At 40.2% G+C, this 15,613-nt stretch overlaps 1 protein-coding gene across 1 annotated transcript in view; it reads left to right on the top strand.

The window, feature by feature from the left end:
* The window catches only part of pappa2 (pappalysin 2), a 70,295-nt gene that overhangs the window by 14,610 nt on the left and 40,072 nt on the right, over window positions 1-15,613 (top strand). The window contains exons 5-11 of the mRNA XM_029524674.1: window positions 6,021-6,169; window positions 8,223-8,362; window positions 8,582-8,735; window positions 9,173-9,365; window positions 9,804-9,937; window positions 12,758-12,940; window positions 15,198-15,501. Coding sequence (XP_029380534.1) covers window positions 6,021-6,169; window positions 8,223-8,362; window positions 8,582-8,735; window positions 9,173-9,365; window positions 9,804-9,937; window positions 12,758-12,940; window positions 15,198-15,501 — 1,257 coding nt within the window. The remainder of the gene's footprint in view (window positions 1-6,020; window positions 6,170-8,222; window positions 8,363-8,581; window positions 8,736-9,172; window positions 9,366-9,803; window positions 9,938-12,757; window positions 12,941-15,197; window positions 15,502-15,613) is intronic.

Genomic DNA, 15,613 nt, shown 5'->3' with positions numbered 1-15,613 from the left:
AGTGGAATCACACATTGGTGGTAATTAGGCAGAATACTTTATGAGGCTTTTCAGCTTTGGCCTCACTTTTCAGATGTGGCGTTCTTTTCCGCTTTTATACAGGCTATGGTCTTTGGCTCTGTGTTTATTATTGTAATCATGACAACAAAGGTTTTGTCACATAATTAAGGAAATACTTTACCAACCCAAACCAAAATCATTTCCTAAAACTAACCAAGTGGTTTTTGTGCCTAATCCTCACCAAATTGTGTGGCCCTTCCATAGGCTTAACTGGGTATTTATTATTGTAACCGTGCCTACCACAATAGGGGTGCTATTTCGGTAGATGCTTTCACAGTGAAGCAGGGGACAGACTTCACCCCAAGAATGTGTTTGAACAATTTATTACCAACCACAGCACAGCAACTATGGAGAAACAGGACAATCCCAGGACTTTTCTCATGCACATACTCTCAGCGACTTCCACAGGAAAAGCCAACCAGAGAGAACAGTGTCAGAGCAAAAATAAAATACTAACTACACAAACAAATTAATTCAAAGCAGAATGATTTCTATCAGGAGAAATGCGAAGAAACAATCTTAAAACGAAAAGCCCTCAACAAACATACACCCACTTATCCCTCATGTCGTCTACAAGCTCTCTGTGCCTGTGAAGCATCATAAGAGAAGTCACCATACAAACTGGCGTTGCATGCAACAAAGCAACCTCGCATCACACGTCAATTTGCTGCTTGCTCTACCAGTTAGCAGATTTATTCATGAAGATTAAACACAAAACTGATGTTCGAGTTGCCCTTTTCAAAATACAACACAACAACTTTACAGCCTCTTATTATTTTGTCAGGAGGCAAGGGACAAATGAGGTCTATCAGAATGGAAGGCATGTAACCTGGACATCTATGAGAACATTAACATGTTAGCATATTTTAGATAATGAGTTGGGCTGCACAGTGGGGATGCAAATGTGATTTTTTTTTTTTTTTTTTTTTTTTTACATCATGATCACTTGTGCTTCAGAATAAAATTCCCAATGACCTTCGCAATCATGATGGATTTTATTACTGTTTGTTAGCTGGACATGCTAATGATGTTTTGTGTAATGCTAGAGCAGACAAACAGTGCAATTAAATTCACGCCTTTCATTTTTGCTGTTATTATTTTGGTTTTCAAAAGGCTGAAAAAATTCTTCCCTCTAAAGTGCAGACGAGTATCGCTTGTACTACAGCCTCACACAAGGGAATGTGGTACTGCTTCAATTTATTGAGAAAATCAAAGTTTGAGAGGCCTGTATTACGTCTTATTAAATCATTAGAATATAACTGGATAATTGTTGTTGAAGGGAGAGGTAGGACTGGAGCCCACTGCAGCCTAGACGCTAGCTTCTCCAAATTTTAAACATATGCAAACAGTGCAAAACATGACCACTGGGGCTGCTGCTTCTCAGAATGTGAGTCAGCGTAAGAGTAGCATAAGAGTAGGATAAGAGTATGAGTACGAGTTATTGTTCCCTAGGGAAATTTCTCTTTTCTCCTCTCTCCTTTATACCTTTCATTGCTTCACAAAAAAACAAACAAAGAAACAACAACAACAACAACAAACAAACAAAGAAAAACACAAAACAAACAAACAAAAAAAAAAAAAAACATGGGGGGGGGCATCTTCCCATGAACAGTTGCATCACATAACATGTAATTTAAAAAAGGGACTACATTTCACACTGACAACACAGAGTCATACAACCAGACTGGATAAGCTAAAGTGAGCGAAACGTACTAATGTGCTTCTGCAATGACCCACCTTGTGACTTTTATCATATCAGGGGTATTCCAGAAAGCGGGTTATGTGAACGCTCTGAGTATGTTAAAACTGGGATGAGGGAAACTCTGCGTTATCTGTTCCAGAAAGAGGGGTATCTGAAACATCGAGTCAATCACCATGGGAACAGACTCTGTGAACATAACTGGCAGGTTTTCTTGAAGAAACCCTGGGTTTCTACCTGTCTCCTCCCACACAAAGACAGCTGTTAGACACGGATTGCCCATTTATTCCCAGATAATCTTCTATCCGAGATTACATGTCCCGGCGTTTCCCGAGGAGTATCTGTCCAAACGCTCCGGCATCATTTATCTCATTAACATTCTCCGGCCATACATCACTGACCTCACACACTGGACGTGCGCTCACGTAACAGCAAATCTTATGTGTAGCGCTATTTTGTTTTTATTATTATTATTATTATTTTTTTTTTTTTTTTGCAAACGGCATTTTTATATACAACATCGGTGATGCAGAGCACTATGGAAAGGCAACAGTGTGTAGAGCTGTTAGAAAAGTAACTCTTGCACTGACACCGCTGTTACCAATGATGGTGGTGTTCCCGGGACACAAGCCTGTAAGAAACATCAAAGAGGAATTCCACAGGATTATTAGGATTGATCATAAATTCTATTATTTTAAATAATATACATTCTGTCGCTCTCCCCGTGGCAGCAGACAGCATTTCTTCTTCATCATCATCACCATCATCGTTCTCCTGTGATGCAGGAAAAATCAGTTTTTTTAAAATACAGTTTAGTGGGGTATTAAATGAGATGACGTTAAAACAACATTTTGTTATGGGTTTAAATTACTACTTGAATTAATACTTACTTAGTTTAATATCTTAAGTCAATAAAAAAAAAAAAATGAGGTACAATCATAGCCCAGAAAAATATGCCTTACCTTTTGAATTATGTTTTTACATTTCCTTTTTAACTACTTCCAAGAACGCTTCTCCCCTGATGGATTGTACCTAAATGAAAATAAAATGTTATTCCTATTTATAAATGCAAGCTGCGATCTCTTACGGTTAAAAGTAAAATCAATGGAATAGTACATTCAAATTTACGCATTGACTCGGGTAGCATTTTTTTCTCATGCCGTTTATCTTTCGCCTCTGCAGCATGTGTTACATTTGCTGTGAATCACGTGCTCATACTCTCCACAGGCCTGCATCAAGACCTCCAACTCCACCGGGGTGAAATAAGTGGATCGCTTTCTCTCGGTTGCCATGGTGACTCGTGGTATCGGGGCTCTATTGATGATGGCTTTTTATAGTAATTGTGCACGCAACTCAAGGTGAACATACTCAGAGTTGATTTAACCAACTGAGATCAGCTGTTCTGAAATCGGATAATCAGAGTTTCTCGTCTCAGAGTCTGTTGAATCTCCTACCTGGAATACCCCCATTATCTGTGAGAGTTTTTATCTTGGTTCATCAAGAGCCCAGGAGCCACTGTTTGCATTATACATGCTTTGTATTTGCTTTATGTCAGCATGTAACAGTGTACAGGGACAAGACACATATAATATGATTTAATATTTGACTGCTGTTGGTGTGACACTTTTAATCAGTCAGTCTTCTGTTTGTTGAGTGTTCAAAGTAACAGACTTGTCAACAATAATATTTACAATGGAGGCACAGCTACAATCATATGTGGCAACAGAACTAGCGCTGACTCTGCTGTTGATTCTCGCACTGTTTGACTTGCCCACAAATGGTAATGCTGTTAACTCATATCCAGGATTTTCACTTAGATCATGTAGAGCCATTTATTTTATGCCAGGTTGGCTTTAGACTTCCACCGAGGCCTTCTCTGAAGTTTAAGAGTCAACTCTTTAGTGGTCAGCATTCTGTCATTTGCAATTGCGCAGCTCAGGGTGATGGATGCTGCACGCAGCCTCAGCTGAACTCGACTTCAGTCATGCAGTGGGTTTCCCTGAAGCATCTTAAATCTTAAACCTTATTTAGTCAGGCAACGGGCCTGAGAAAACACATTCTTATTTACTGTACTACACGTGCACTCAGGGAGGGATTGCATTAGCGGGAGTATTACACACATGCAGTGGTCTTGGCTGATGAGCAACACCTTTGGACCAATTTAGAGGTAGAGTGTCTGACTTAATGTTACGTTGACTGAAGTGTATGGGCAGTTTGGGGATTACTGCATTCTTATTTGATCCATTTATATTTTTCCCAGCTGAGAGCTGAGATCTTATAGACACAAGCCCACCTGTCAATGGCTCAAGCTGTTGGAACAATATATGCAACATTGAGCCAAGCTTGAAACTAGAAGCTTTTTTTTAATGGGCAATTATATGAATTATATTTCTGATGGGGAAAAAAACAACAATCACATTTATGATTTAAACGTGATTAATATTAATACATTTAAGCCTACAGCTGAGCTTGATCAAAAGCATAAATGTCTTCATTATTATTTTTTTTTTAAGAAACAAACATAAGACTGATACACTTGAAGTATCTGAGGTAAAGATTAAAGTATGGCATAGTAATTTTAACAAAGTTAACTCCACAGCTGAAATTGATCACTCACATAAAACATTGATTTCCCGCTTGACAAATCCAAAGTGAAGCAATAATCCATTACATTATAATCACCAGAAAACACTTAAATCTAAACTTTGGCTCCACAAGATGAGAGAAAACAAAATGTCACAAACAAAATTATCATCGATTCACACATGAACAAAATGTATTTTTGAACTATTTGAGGGATGCAACCTAACAGTTTACTGATGCACGACTTTGCATCTTAATAGCAAAATCTTTGCAAGACTTTGCTATTAATATTTATTACCATCGGGCAGATGGCAGTTATTTTTTATTTATTTTTTTGATGAAGCAGCTGTGATTTTCCAGAAACCATGGGAGGGTCAGCTAAAAGCCTCAACCTTCTGACGTGTGAACATCGGGCAGATGGTGAAACCTCAGTGTAAGGTCTCAGATCCCGTAGGCCGTGATGGTGAAAGGTGCAAAAGCTTTCCAGCTATGAAAGCAAAGCAGAGAAATAACACGTGACCTCACTGCAGCTGAGGCAAAACAAAATCAGCCTCACACATCAAAGTACATCCAGGGGTGATTTATCACAGCATGAGAGAGAGAGAGAGAGAGGTGGGGATCTGCAGGCACTGGTGGTTTGAAATACCTTGACCAATTCAAACTGCTCTGATCTAACATTATAGGGGAGATGCTGATGTTGATGTATTGAAGCAAACTGTAGCATTTAAATATGCCCCTCAGGGAGGAGTGAAGAGTTCTTAAACCTGCTTACATCGGTACCTTGAGCAGGATCCATCTTCTTGCACGCTAGCATTTTGAAATTTACAAGCTCCTACATTTATTGGCTTCATTGACAGTAGAGATTGGCTTGCCCAGCTTAGTTCAGATGCTTTGCTGCACAATTCTGCTGCTAGTACCCATCCTAGTGCTATGCCATCAGAGCTGCAGTAGTCGCACATTACAGGTGACATATCCTGCTTGGATCAAAGTTGTCGAGTTCAATTGGACATGTGGCTCAAATCAGACAACAACTCAGACAACTTTGGCTGCATGGTGTAACAAGTGCAACAAAACAAACAGGAGATGGCAATCACGCACTAACAGACCCAAGCGGTCCCGCTCTGATCTGTAACGGAAGTGAAGACACCTGTGCAATGCTAAGCTAGGAAATGTATTAGCATAACATTACACTATGTGTACCTTGTTTTACCTTAAAAAGCAAAAATAAATTAAGGTTTGTTTAAGAACTACTGTATTCTCCTTCAGTATATCAGGCCCAGGTTGTTTTTATGTATTCCAACATGCCCACCATTTGTTAAGTAAACACAGACAACAGTCCCATTTAGAGGTTTTTTTTTTTTTTTTGGTCTACTTGGCACATTATGCTATGTTTAGAGTTGCTACATAAAATTGACTTGCAAACTTAATGACAGACTTTACTTGTTGCCCACCATCAGTTAACACATAATTTGCATTGTAATTATATTTAATAGAATTTCAGATTAACCTTCTGAGATCAGATTGCTTTAGTGGATGCTTATGGTTACGCATCTTGTGAACATTACATGAATGCTCAGTAGCAGCTTTTGAGAATGTTTATAAACTACAGCCTGGACTCAATTGGAAAATGATGGATTTTCTGGTCAAAAGTGAAAGAGTTTTCTGTCTAATTCTCTAGGGCCTACATGAGTGTAAAAGAGCTGAAAGAGGAGCTACACCTGAATGGCATGGAGACGCTCAATGTTTTCTTTGCCAACAACTCAGTGCGTGAAGAGTTGGCTGGAGCTGCAACCTGGCCATGGGCAAAGGAGGCTCTTACCCACCAAGGTGAGGGGATTAACATCTTTTTATGTTACGTATGCACGGTGAGCTGGGTGAGTTTATCTTTAAGGATTCCTGGGGTGATGGTTGAAGTCCTCAAACAGGATCTGTGCGTATGTCCCTGGGGAGCCAAGGTGTTGGAGGATGAAGTGCAGTCCCATGTTGACTGTATCATTCACTGACCTGTTTGCCCAGTAGACAAACTGCAGGTGGTCCAGCAGGGGTCCTGTGATGTCCTTCATGTGATTCAGCACCAGTCTCTCCAATGTTTTCATGACTACAGACGTTAGGGCGATCGGCCTGTAGTCATTCAACCCTGTGATGGTGGGTTTCTTGGGGACCGGGATGATGGTAGAGTGTTTGAGACAGGAGGGAACCTCCCATCGCTCCAGAGATCTATTGAATATTGGAGCCAGCTGGTCAGTGCAGGTTCTTAGGCAGGAAGGGGACACAGCGTTGGTTCCCGGAGCCTTCCTGATCTTCTTCCTCTGAAAGTGCTGGCACACATCCTCTTCGCAGATCCTCAGAGCAGGCAGGGGGTCTGAGTGAATGGGGGAGGCAGGGGCAGGGGCCTCAGGTACACACACAGGCTCAGTTCAGCTCAGGTTCATTCATTCATTCATTCATCTTCTACTGCTTATCTGTCTCCGGGCCAATCCCAGCTCACACTGTGTGAGGGCAGGGTACACCCTGGACAGGTCCCCTGTCCAACAAAGGGCCAACACACAGAGACTGACAGAGACCAACAACCACTCACACTCAGACCTACAGACAATTTAGAGTCACCAGTTAATCCAAACATGATGTCTTTGGACGGTGGGAGGAAACCGGAGTACCCAGAGGAAACCCACACAGGCACAGGGAGAACATGGAAACTCCACACAGAAAGCCCCCAGGCCAGGAACCAAACCTGTGACCTTCTTATTGTGGGGCAACAGTGCCATGTTGCCTTTGCCAAATCATATTTGTTTGATGATAATGTATTTTACACGTATTGCCCAAGGAGTAACTGGACATCTTGGGCAATGATTTTGATTTAATTGTGTGCAGCACAGGGAGGTACTGTAGCCTAAGGGCGCCAGAACTCTGGTTTAAGGAGGGCTCGTTAAAGCAAAATAACATATTGTTGTTTCTTCAGAATGAAAAATAACATTATTATTATTGATTATATTATTTAATGGTGTTGTTCTGTAAATTTATGGGCATGATGTACCTATCCAAACAGAAAGTTATACCTTGGTGCAACGTACTGACTACATTTTACGATGATACATAATGTCTGGGTAGAAGTTATATTTTCAAATTAAAGTGCTAAATTCATTTCTCTACCGAATGCCTCCCACATGATGTTTGTTTCTGTTCCTCGGCATCTGTGTCTGTTTAAACAGTGGATGACAAGTCTTTTCTGGAAGCACTCTTTTGCAGTGTCTAGATATTTAATGTCTCCTTTTATTCAATGTTCTCACCAGTGAATGTACTGTTCACTGGTGAGAAAATGAGAATGAGAAAGCCAATCACTGTCATATCTGTTCGTGATTCTATTATTATCAATGTGCTGCAGAAAAAAAAAAAACAAAAAACTTGCATTGCTGCTGAAAGGCCATTTTTCTGAGCCAGAGCCCACAAACCATAACTGACTACCAAACTGCTGTCTTAGACATACTTCGGTAATTAGATTGTATTTAGTCATTAATTTTATAACTAGATTTGTAATTTTCATAGTACAGAAACTTTGAATGAAATTAGATTTTTTTTTTATGATGTGTGGAATAACCGTGTATTAGATTGCAATGGGTTATTTTGAGAAATTCAGTGAACTAATTGACAGATCAACAGTCAGAACTGAGGACATCACCTCCTTGGCATGAATAATAATAAAAAAAAAAAATGGAAACAAGATGGGAGTAAATTATGTAGAAGAATTTATTAGATCAGAGTTATTCCTTATAAACTATACAAAAACCTTATAAACCATTTTCTCCCTTTGCAGCCTCATTATTTAATGTACACTGACAAATGGATCAACAAAGTATATAACATGAACATTTTTTGTTGCCAGGTGGGATGGTGCTAAACCCAGCTTATTTTGGCACAACGGGCCACCACAACACCATGATCCACGAGATGGGACATATCTTTGGCCTGTATCATGTCTTCAAAGGGGTGAGCGAACGGGACTCCTGTGATGACCCATGTCAAGTAAGAATATTATCATTCTCTTGTGTATATTTTTGAATAACCATGTGGGACGCTGCTACTCACAGAAAGCTGCATTTATTGATCAGAGATGTAAAAAAGATGATATGTCCTCACACGAAAAAGATGGGTGGGTTGAATCTGTGTAGTTCTGTCTACCAGGATAGGGTATTTTTGTTTTGTGCATTTTTTTGCCAGTGGCTCTGTCGTATGTCCTTGCAGGAGACCATCCCCTCCATGGAGACAGGAGATCTATGCGCTGACACCGCCCCAACGCCCAAATCCAAAGCCTGCCATGATCCTGGAGCTGTTAATGACACCTGTGGAGTCATCACATACCAGGACACTCCTTATAGCAACTACATGAGTTACACAGGTACAAGGCACACCAATGCAAAGCACGTACAAGGGAACATGTACCCAATGCTTTAGTTCAGAAAAACAGAAATATTACTGTACACAAAAATGAATTGCGATACATTTTAAATTATTTTTGGAATGTACAATTAGATCATTTTTCCACATGAAATTATTCAGGGTATTTGCACATTTACACAGTGTTATCATGCTTTCAGCCAGGGCAAATTGGACAAGGTTTTCCACACCTGAATGCACCTGCACTATCACTAACTTTATCCAGGAATGATTTGGTGATTAATATTCAAATAACTGTTGCATTTTCATTTTCTTATGACATTACTGCCTCGTCTCATTATTCTGATTTACATAAATGCTGCTGATAGAAACTGATCAGTGATGATTTCTTTTCTTTTCTTTCCTTTTTTTTTTTTTTTTTACTTTGCACCACATCAGATGACAACTGCACAAACCACTTCACTCCCAACCAAGTAGCTCGGATGCACTGCTATCTTGATTTGGTCTACCAGAAGTGGCTGATTGACCATCGACCTACCCCCATCCCTCTGGCCCCTATTGTCACTGACCAGACTCCAGATTCTGTCTCTGTCTACTGGCTACCACCTATAAGGGGCCCACTTTATCAAAGGTATGATTGCGCGGGTTCTTTCTTAGAAAAGTGGGCACCAATAGATTGACAGACTGTAACTGCCTTTATCAGAGGGCAGAGCAGGTCAGCGCCACCCATCGCTTCTCCTCAGCTCCCCTTTCTTCTTCAGACCTGGTTTCTTCAGGATTCAGGATGGATTGAAGTGAAGATGACATCTGTGTTGGCTAATTACCAACATATCGATTTTTTCAAAAAGGAAGCAGACCAGAACAGGTCCTGGGTCCTCTGAGTTGATGGTGCATTCAGTGGCTCTTGGTCACCAGAAAACCTTCCCCAAATAGGCTGCTGTTGTTCCTTTAGTCTTCTTGTTTTGTCCTGATTTAAAGACATATCAGTTTGCCTAAACTGGTGTGTTTCTCGTTAGAAGAGACAAAGCATCTGATAACCAGCAGCTCCTTTTCTTCACTGCTGTCCTAGCTCTTCCTTCCACGTGTCTGCTGTCAACTGTGGAGACTGTGAGAGAGATGGCGTCTTCCACCAGTATGCCTCAGAGGCTTCCTCACCTCGCATCTGCGACACCTCAGGCTACTGGACGCCCGATGAGGCAGTTGGTCAGTGAAAAACTGTTTATTATGTGTATATTTTCACAGGCTTTTGTAGACGTATGTTCTGCATTGATGTAGACACTGAGTTCTCTCCTTCTTTAAATCAATGTGAATATAAACTAAAGTTATTATGAGAGACTGTTAGAAATGAACATCATACCACAGCTAAATTATCAACACATTCAAGCTAAATTTTCACTTCACAAATAAATAATGGCCAAGTTTGGAACTAAAATCCATGGTGGTAAGGAGGCCAACAGTTGTTGTTGTTACTTTCCTCCTAAAACCTATAGCTGACTGATGCTTGCCTCTCCTGTCAATAATTATTGACAGACAGGAATGTGGCGGTTTCAGGTTGGAGTTTTTGCCCCTGAGTTGTACTTCTGTTTCTTCCTTCCACAGAACAGATTAACCTCTCCCCCCTCCAGACACAAACACGCACGCACACACACACACACACACACACACACACACACATGCACATGCATGAACACTTACACATCTCTTCCCAATAAATTTCAGGTGCGTGCAAGGCTAATAGCTGCTGGAAGAGGAAAAAGCAGAAAATCATTAAATGATAATTGCGTTAGCTACAGACCCCTTTCTGTCTCTGCCTGGTTCAGCCAAGGCGAGAACAAGGATTATTAGGCAATGTGTCTACTCTGGGTAATGTTTGGGTGCTGTTCAAACACTGAACCCCAGTCATAAACAACTATGCCAGAAAAAAAGTAAATCCTGTAGTACTGTACTTTGAAACATTACACTTCATCATCACATGTATGGTCCTTATTATTCTAATCAAGATATCTGGAGAAGCATAGTTTCCTTTGATGTGATGCATTCGGTGAGGGGAAAAGAAAGAGGGAAAATGAAAGCAAAGAAGAAGAAAGATGAAACATAAATACAGAGAGGATGAACAAACACAGCAACACTTTCCTTTTCTTCAATGGAAACTCTACCCAAATATGTGGAAATCCTCTGCTGGAATTTATGCTTTGAAAACAAACGACGAGAAGGAACAGGGGGGATTACAGCTTCCTCTCTTTCTCTGCGGGATCATAATGATGATAAAGAGTCAATTACAGTCTTACTCTAAACAGCGGAATGCACATAGCTTAGGAGACAGGCTGTCTGCTGGCTTCACTGGCTCCCTTTTCACTGCTCCCCACTTCTGATGACGGTGATGCATGGGGTCACTTTGTCAGCCAGCAGAGATGGGCAACATTGCCTTCAGCAGGGGAAAGGGAGAGGGGAAACTGGACAAATTAAATGTGGATATCATAGCTGGCAGTTTAATGGGAAAACACTATTGGATAGAATAGTTGGGAAAGTTGTTTATGTACATCTCAAAATATTTTTGTGCCAACTTTGACTGAGGGAAAAGAAGGAGACTGCGCTCCTGTTGATAGGGATTAAATTGCTTTATGAGCCGCATCAAGGACCTATATGTGTCATAACAATTAAAGAGGAAGGATTCTAAAATTCCACTGTTTTCTTCATCGTTCTGCAGTTCACAGCATACAGAGAAGACAGCTAAGGTACTAAGTGCATACCTTTGCAGGGTCCCTCAAAAGATCCCAGCACATTCTATCAACTAAGTGTTAAAATGTTACACTTAAAATAATAAGTGTAATATAATAAATAAGTAAAAGATTCTGTCTTTTCTAAGGATTTAGGAGGGTAAAGAATTATCCATGTAAGTCACAGTAATACATTTTTAGCCACCTCGGGCAGCAAAATAAGAAGAACTTGTGTTGAGAGTGCGTTTGGATTTCTTGAGTCCCACTTTCATTGTGTTTGTACTCATTTGTACTAATAAGACTGGTTACCGAGTAATAATCAAACCAAAGGGCTCCATGGACTGTGTATGCTAATGAGTTCAGCTTTTAAGTAATAGATTGGTTTGCTGACGCCGTGCTCTAACATCTAATGTCTGTGAAAGCTCAAAAAATGCCCTGCAAACTCTACAGTTTATAGACCTGGCCATTTGTTCAGAGCCCAATCTCATCTGGCATTCTTTGTCTTTCTTAGAGTTATAGAAATATGTAACACCTCATCAATCTGCTGAATTTACTGGACTCTCAACTGGGATATAGCTGATAAAAACACTCTCTCAATGTGATTCCATTGTGTTAATCACCAACACTGTCTGAATTAACAACTAATTTTGTCTAGTATAATGGTATTAAAATGTTTTTTTGAGTGTGGGCCATGCTCAAGTCCGCACTCGTGACTCATAATATCCTCAACTGGAACATTCTGCTCACCTTTTTACGAATGAGAATAAATTTGTTGGTAGTTGTTAAAAATAAATGCTGGTAATTTTGTTAACTCTATCACAACTAAAAAAGACGGGGCAACGTAGACAAGAAAAAGTGTACAAAGTAGGCTTTCTTTAAAAGCAACCCGGAATCTGATCTGGGCTAGGATCTGCTTTAGGACTGTGTGGATGTTGGTCATATTTGGTATACAAATAAACATATATGTCAATATTCTTTTTTCACGGTTGAGCATCTCTGCTTGAAATCAGTGGGAATTTACAAAAAAAAAAAAGAAAAATTGTCCAAACCTTAATTCAACATTGTATGCTCATGTAGGATCCCATCAATTAATTGTAAAAAATAACTTTTCAGCACCTTTACTTGGTGAACGTAATCCCAGTCATGTGATATATGATACATGATACATCTGACATTTCTCAAAATATGTAAGTGATCATTTTTGCCTCCTGCTTTAGTTTCATTGAATGGATGTGGTCACTGAGGGTCTTATTGCAATGCATTCATACAAACGTGCACCTGTCTTGGTGATGTCACCTGACCCCAGGCCCACCTGATGTGGAGCAGCCCTGCGATCCCAGTCTTCAGGCGTGGAGTCCGGAACTCAGCCTTTATGACACTAATGTGACATCACCTTGCCCCGACACAGAGGGCTGCACCCTCACACTGAGGTTCCTTCACCCCATTGTCCCACATTCACTCACCCTCTGGGTCACCTACATCTCCTCCAGTAAGTCTCAATCCATGACACTAATCATTACCATACAGCATTATTTTCACAGCACGTCAAAAACAGAACTATGCATTTTGATTGGGTAATGTAGCTGTAGTCTTAGCTAAGTCAGGTCATAACAGCCACGGGGGCTCAAGAAAACATACCTATTCAACAAAATTGAAACTGAAATTAGCACCATACTAACTACTGTTTTTTTCAAATGGAAAAAAAAACAAAAAACATTCTGCCCTGTAGATCCAGGATCCTGTCTTTATGAGCTTGGCAGGTTGTCATCGATCTACTGATCGTGAACCTGATCACAGTGAAAGAGAACAAAATTTATTAATAACGTTCATGCCCAGCTTCTGTCATCCTAAAATTTGGTACTGAATGCGATTTGGTGTTTCATTTAATTTCTCTCAAGAGTAATCAATTGTGGTATTCTGTGAGTAATGTTACATTATTCAGCAGGATGCTTAAGATACCCTACATCTGGTGAAATGCTGGAAGGCTGGACATATAAACATTCGACCTATAAATGCAGCTAGCCCAGATATTCAAAGACATTGGCATTTGTTTCACACACAACAAGAGTCTGGAGGTCCCCCTGCACTATGCAGAGGACTGTTCACAACTTCACAGATTCAGAGTGATTCAGATTACAGCAGGTTCAAGGAGTTTAAGCCGATTGGATGTTTCTCATGGTTAAAATGCTCAATATCCCACATGGGACCAGTACAGATACTTTGAAAAAAACCCAAACATTTGATTTTCAAAGATTTTTAGTGATATACGGTACATGTGAAAGGAAGAAGGACCATTACAGCTCTTGGCAGTAAGATGTATGATAACAAATAATATGAATGGGGGAGCACATTAGGGATATCATTTGAAAAGCAGTTAGCAGTAAGCGTCCAAAAAAGACAGACAAGAGACATCCACGGTAGCGCGTTACATACCAGACTTAAAGATAAACAGTGTTTGTTGAATCTTATAAATACATTAAATGTTGAAGGGGATCTAGTTATCTATCTATGACCCTGAAAATGTTAACACATGTAAAATCTAAGTCATATGGAAAATGGATTCCACCCAATACTAAAAGCCTTTAATGAAAACTCATTTCCAAATTATCTGACGCAACCACAAAATGTGGTGTGTCATGTTGTGTATGTTGTGTAACACTTCAATACCAGTCCTTCAAGGCATGACGTAGAGGATGCTGCCTGGAACTATCTGCACTGACGAGGTGATAAATGTACTCTCACACTTTTATTTGTTTATTCAGCTGCTTTTCCTGTTATTTCCTCAGATGGTCAGTGCTGTTGTGTGAGCTATCCTGATATCAATCTCCAGTCAAAGTGGCTGAAAGTCCATCAACAAAGCTAGGGTTCCCCACTATTGGATGTACTTTCATATGTTTATCTGCTTTCTATGTTTTCACAGTGCCTAAAACATTTTTTGAGGGCTATTTTGGGCCCAATTGTCAGAATACAGAGAAACTGGGATATATGTTCAAGCAATTTATGACACAAGTGAGCAAGCAATTTGTATTTTCTGATTTTCAGTAATAAACTCAGCTGAAATCCACTTACACGCAATGTATGATAGTTAGGCACGTTGCTCCATGAATTTAACCTGCAGTGCAGGTGTTGTCAGGTTGATTATAATCAGATGTTTTCTGAAAGGGTTTGCTTTTAGTTTATTTGCATTCACAGGACCACTGTATAACAAGAGACCACCTTTGTTGACCTACAGTCCTGGTGTAGAAGTTTTCTTCTTGGCCCATATGAAAAAAATAAACCAACGGTACATGTGTCTTATGAAATCAGAACCATCTGGACGGGGTAGAGGGAAAGGCAACCTGAAGTAGGAAGTTGTTCATCTTCAAGCATGCTCTTTTTTTGAAGCTCATCAAAATGCTTTCATGACAGTTGCTCGTGGTTTGGACTGACTTTCGGTCATGTTGATTTGTCTCTTGATAAACGAAGACTTTGCTCGAAACTCCCTGGCTAGAAGAGAACAGCCCTGCTATTTGCTGTGAAAACAAAGTTGCAATTAACACGAGACACAAAGGTGAAAGGAAAAGATTTCGCAAGTTAATCACAAACCTGTAGTTGAAGAGACAAGAGATTATATACAGTATTTATATCATCACAGCATTTATCCATCAGATTAGGCAGCTCTTTAACTCTGTCAGGCTAAAGTTAGTCCCTGTAATCTCTAATTACATGCAGTATTTATCCAATTTGTCTTTATCATTGTTTCCCAGAAAACCCAGCCATTGCTAACATAGAGCTGATAACAAATACGGACAGGAGCATTAACCTTGGACCCCAGCATGTCTTCTGCGACACGCCCCTCACCTTGAGGCTTTACACTCACAACACCCCTATTGCTGCCATAAAACTATGCACCTTCGATGAGAAGATGGAGATCGATGCAGCCATGCTGTCCTCGGGCCCTAGAAGCCCCCTGTGCTCTGGCTGTCAGCCTCTGCTGTACACCATCCAGCGACAGCCACCCTTCACCAGCAAACTGTCAACACCCCAGACTCAGCAGACATTCACTGACAGGTAAAGGCTATAGGATGTCTTTTTGGACAAAGTCATTCATGATAGGATTAGTTTGCTCTTATTTATTCATTTATTTTTTTGGTTCTTTTTGTAATAGAAGACAATTTCAGAG

This window comes from Echeneis naucrates, chromosome 17 (genome assembly GCF_900963305.1).
Source record: "Echeneis naucrates chromosome 17, fEcheNa1.1, whole genome shotgun sequence".
Lineage (NCBI taxonomy): Eukaryota > Metazoa > Chordata > Actinopteri > Carangiformes > Echeneidae > Echeneis > Echeneis naucrates.
The sequence above is the reverse complement of the archived record's forward strand: the minus strand, read 5'-3'. Positions and strand labels throughout refer to the sequence as shown.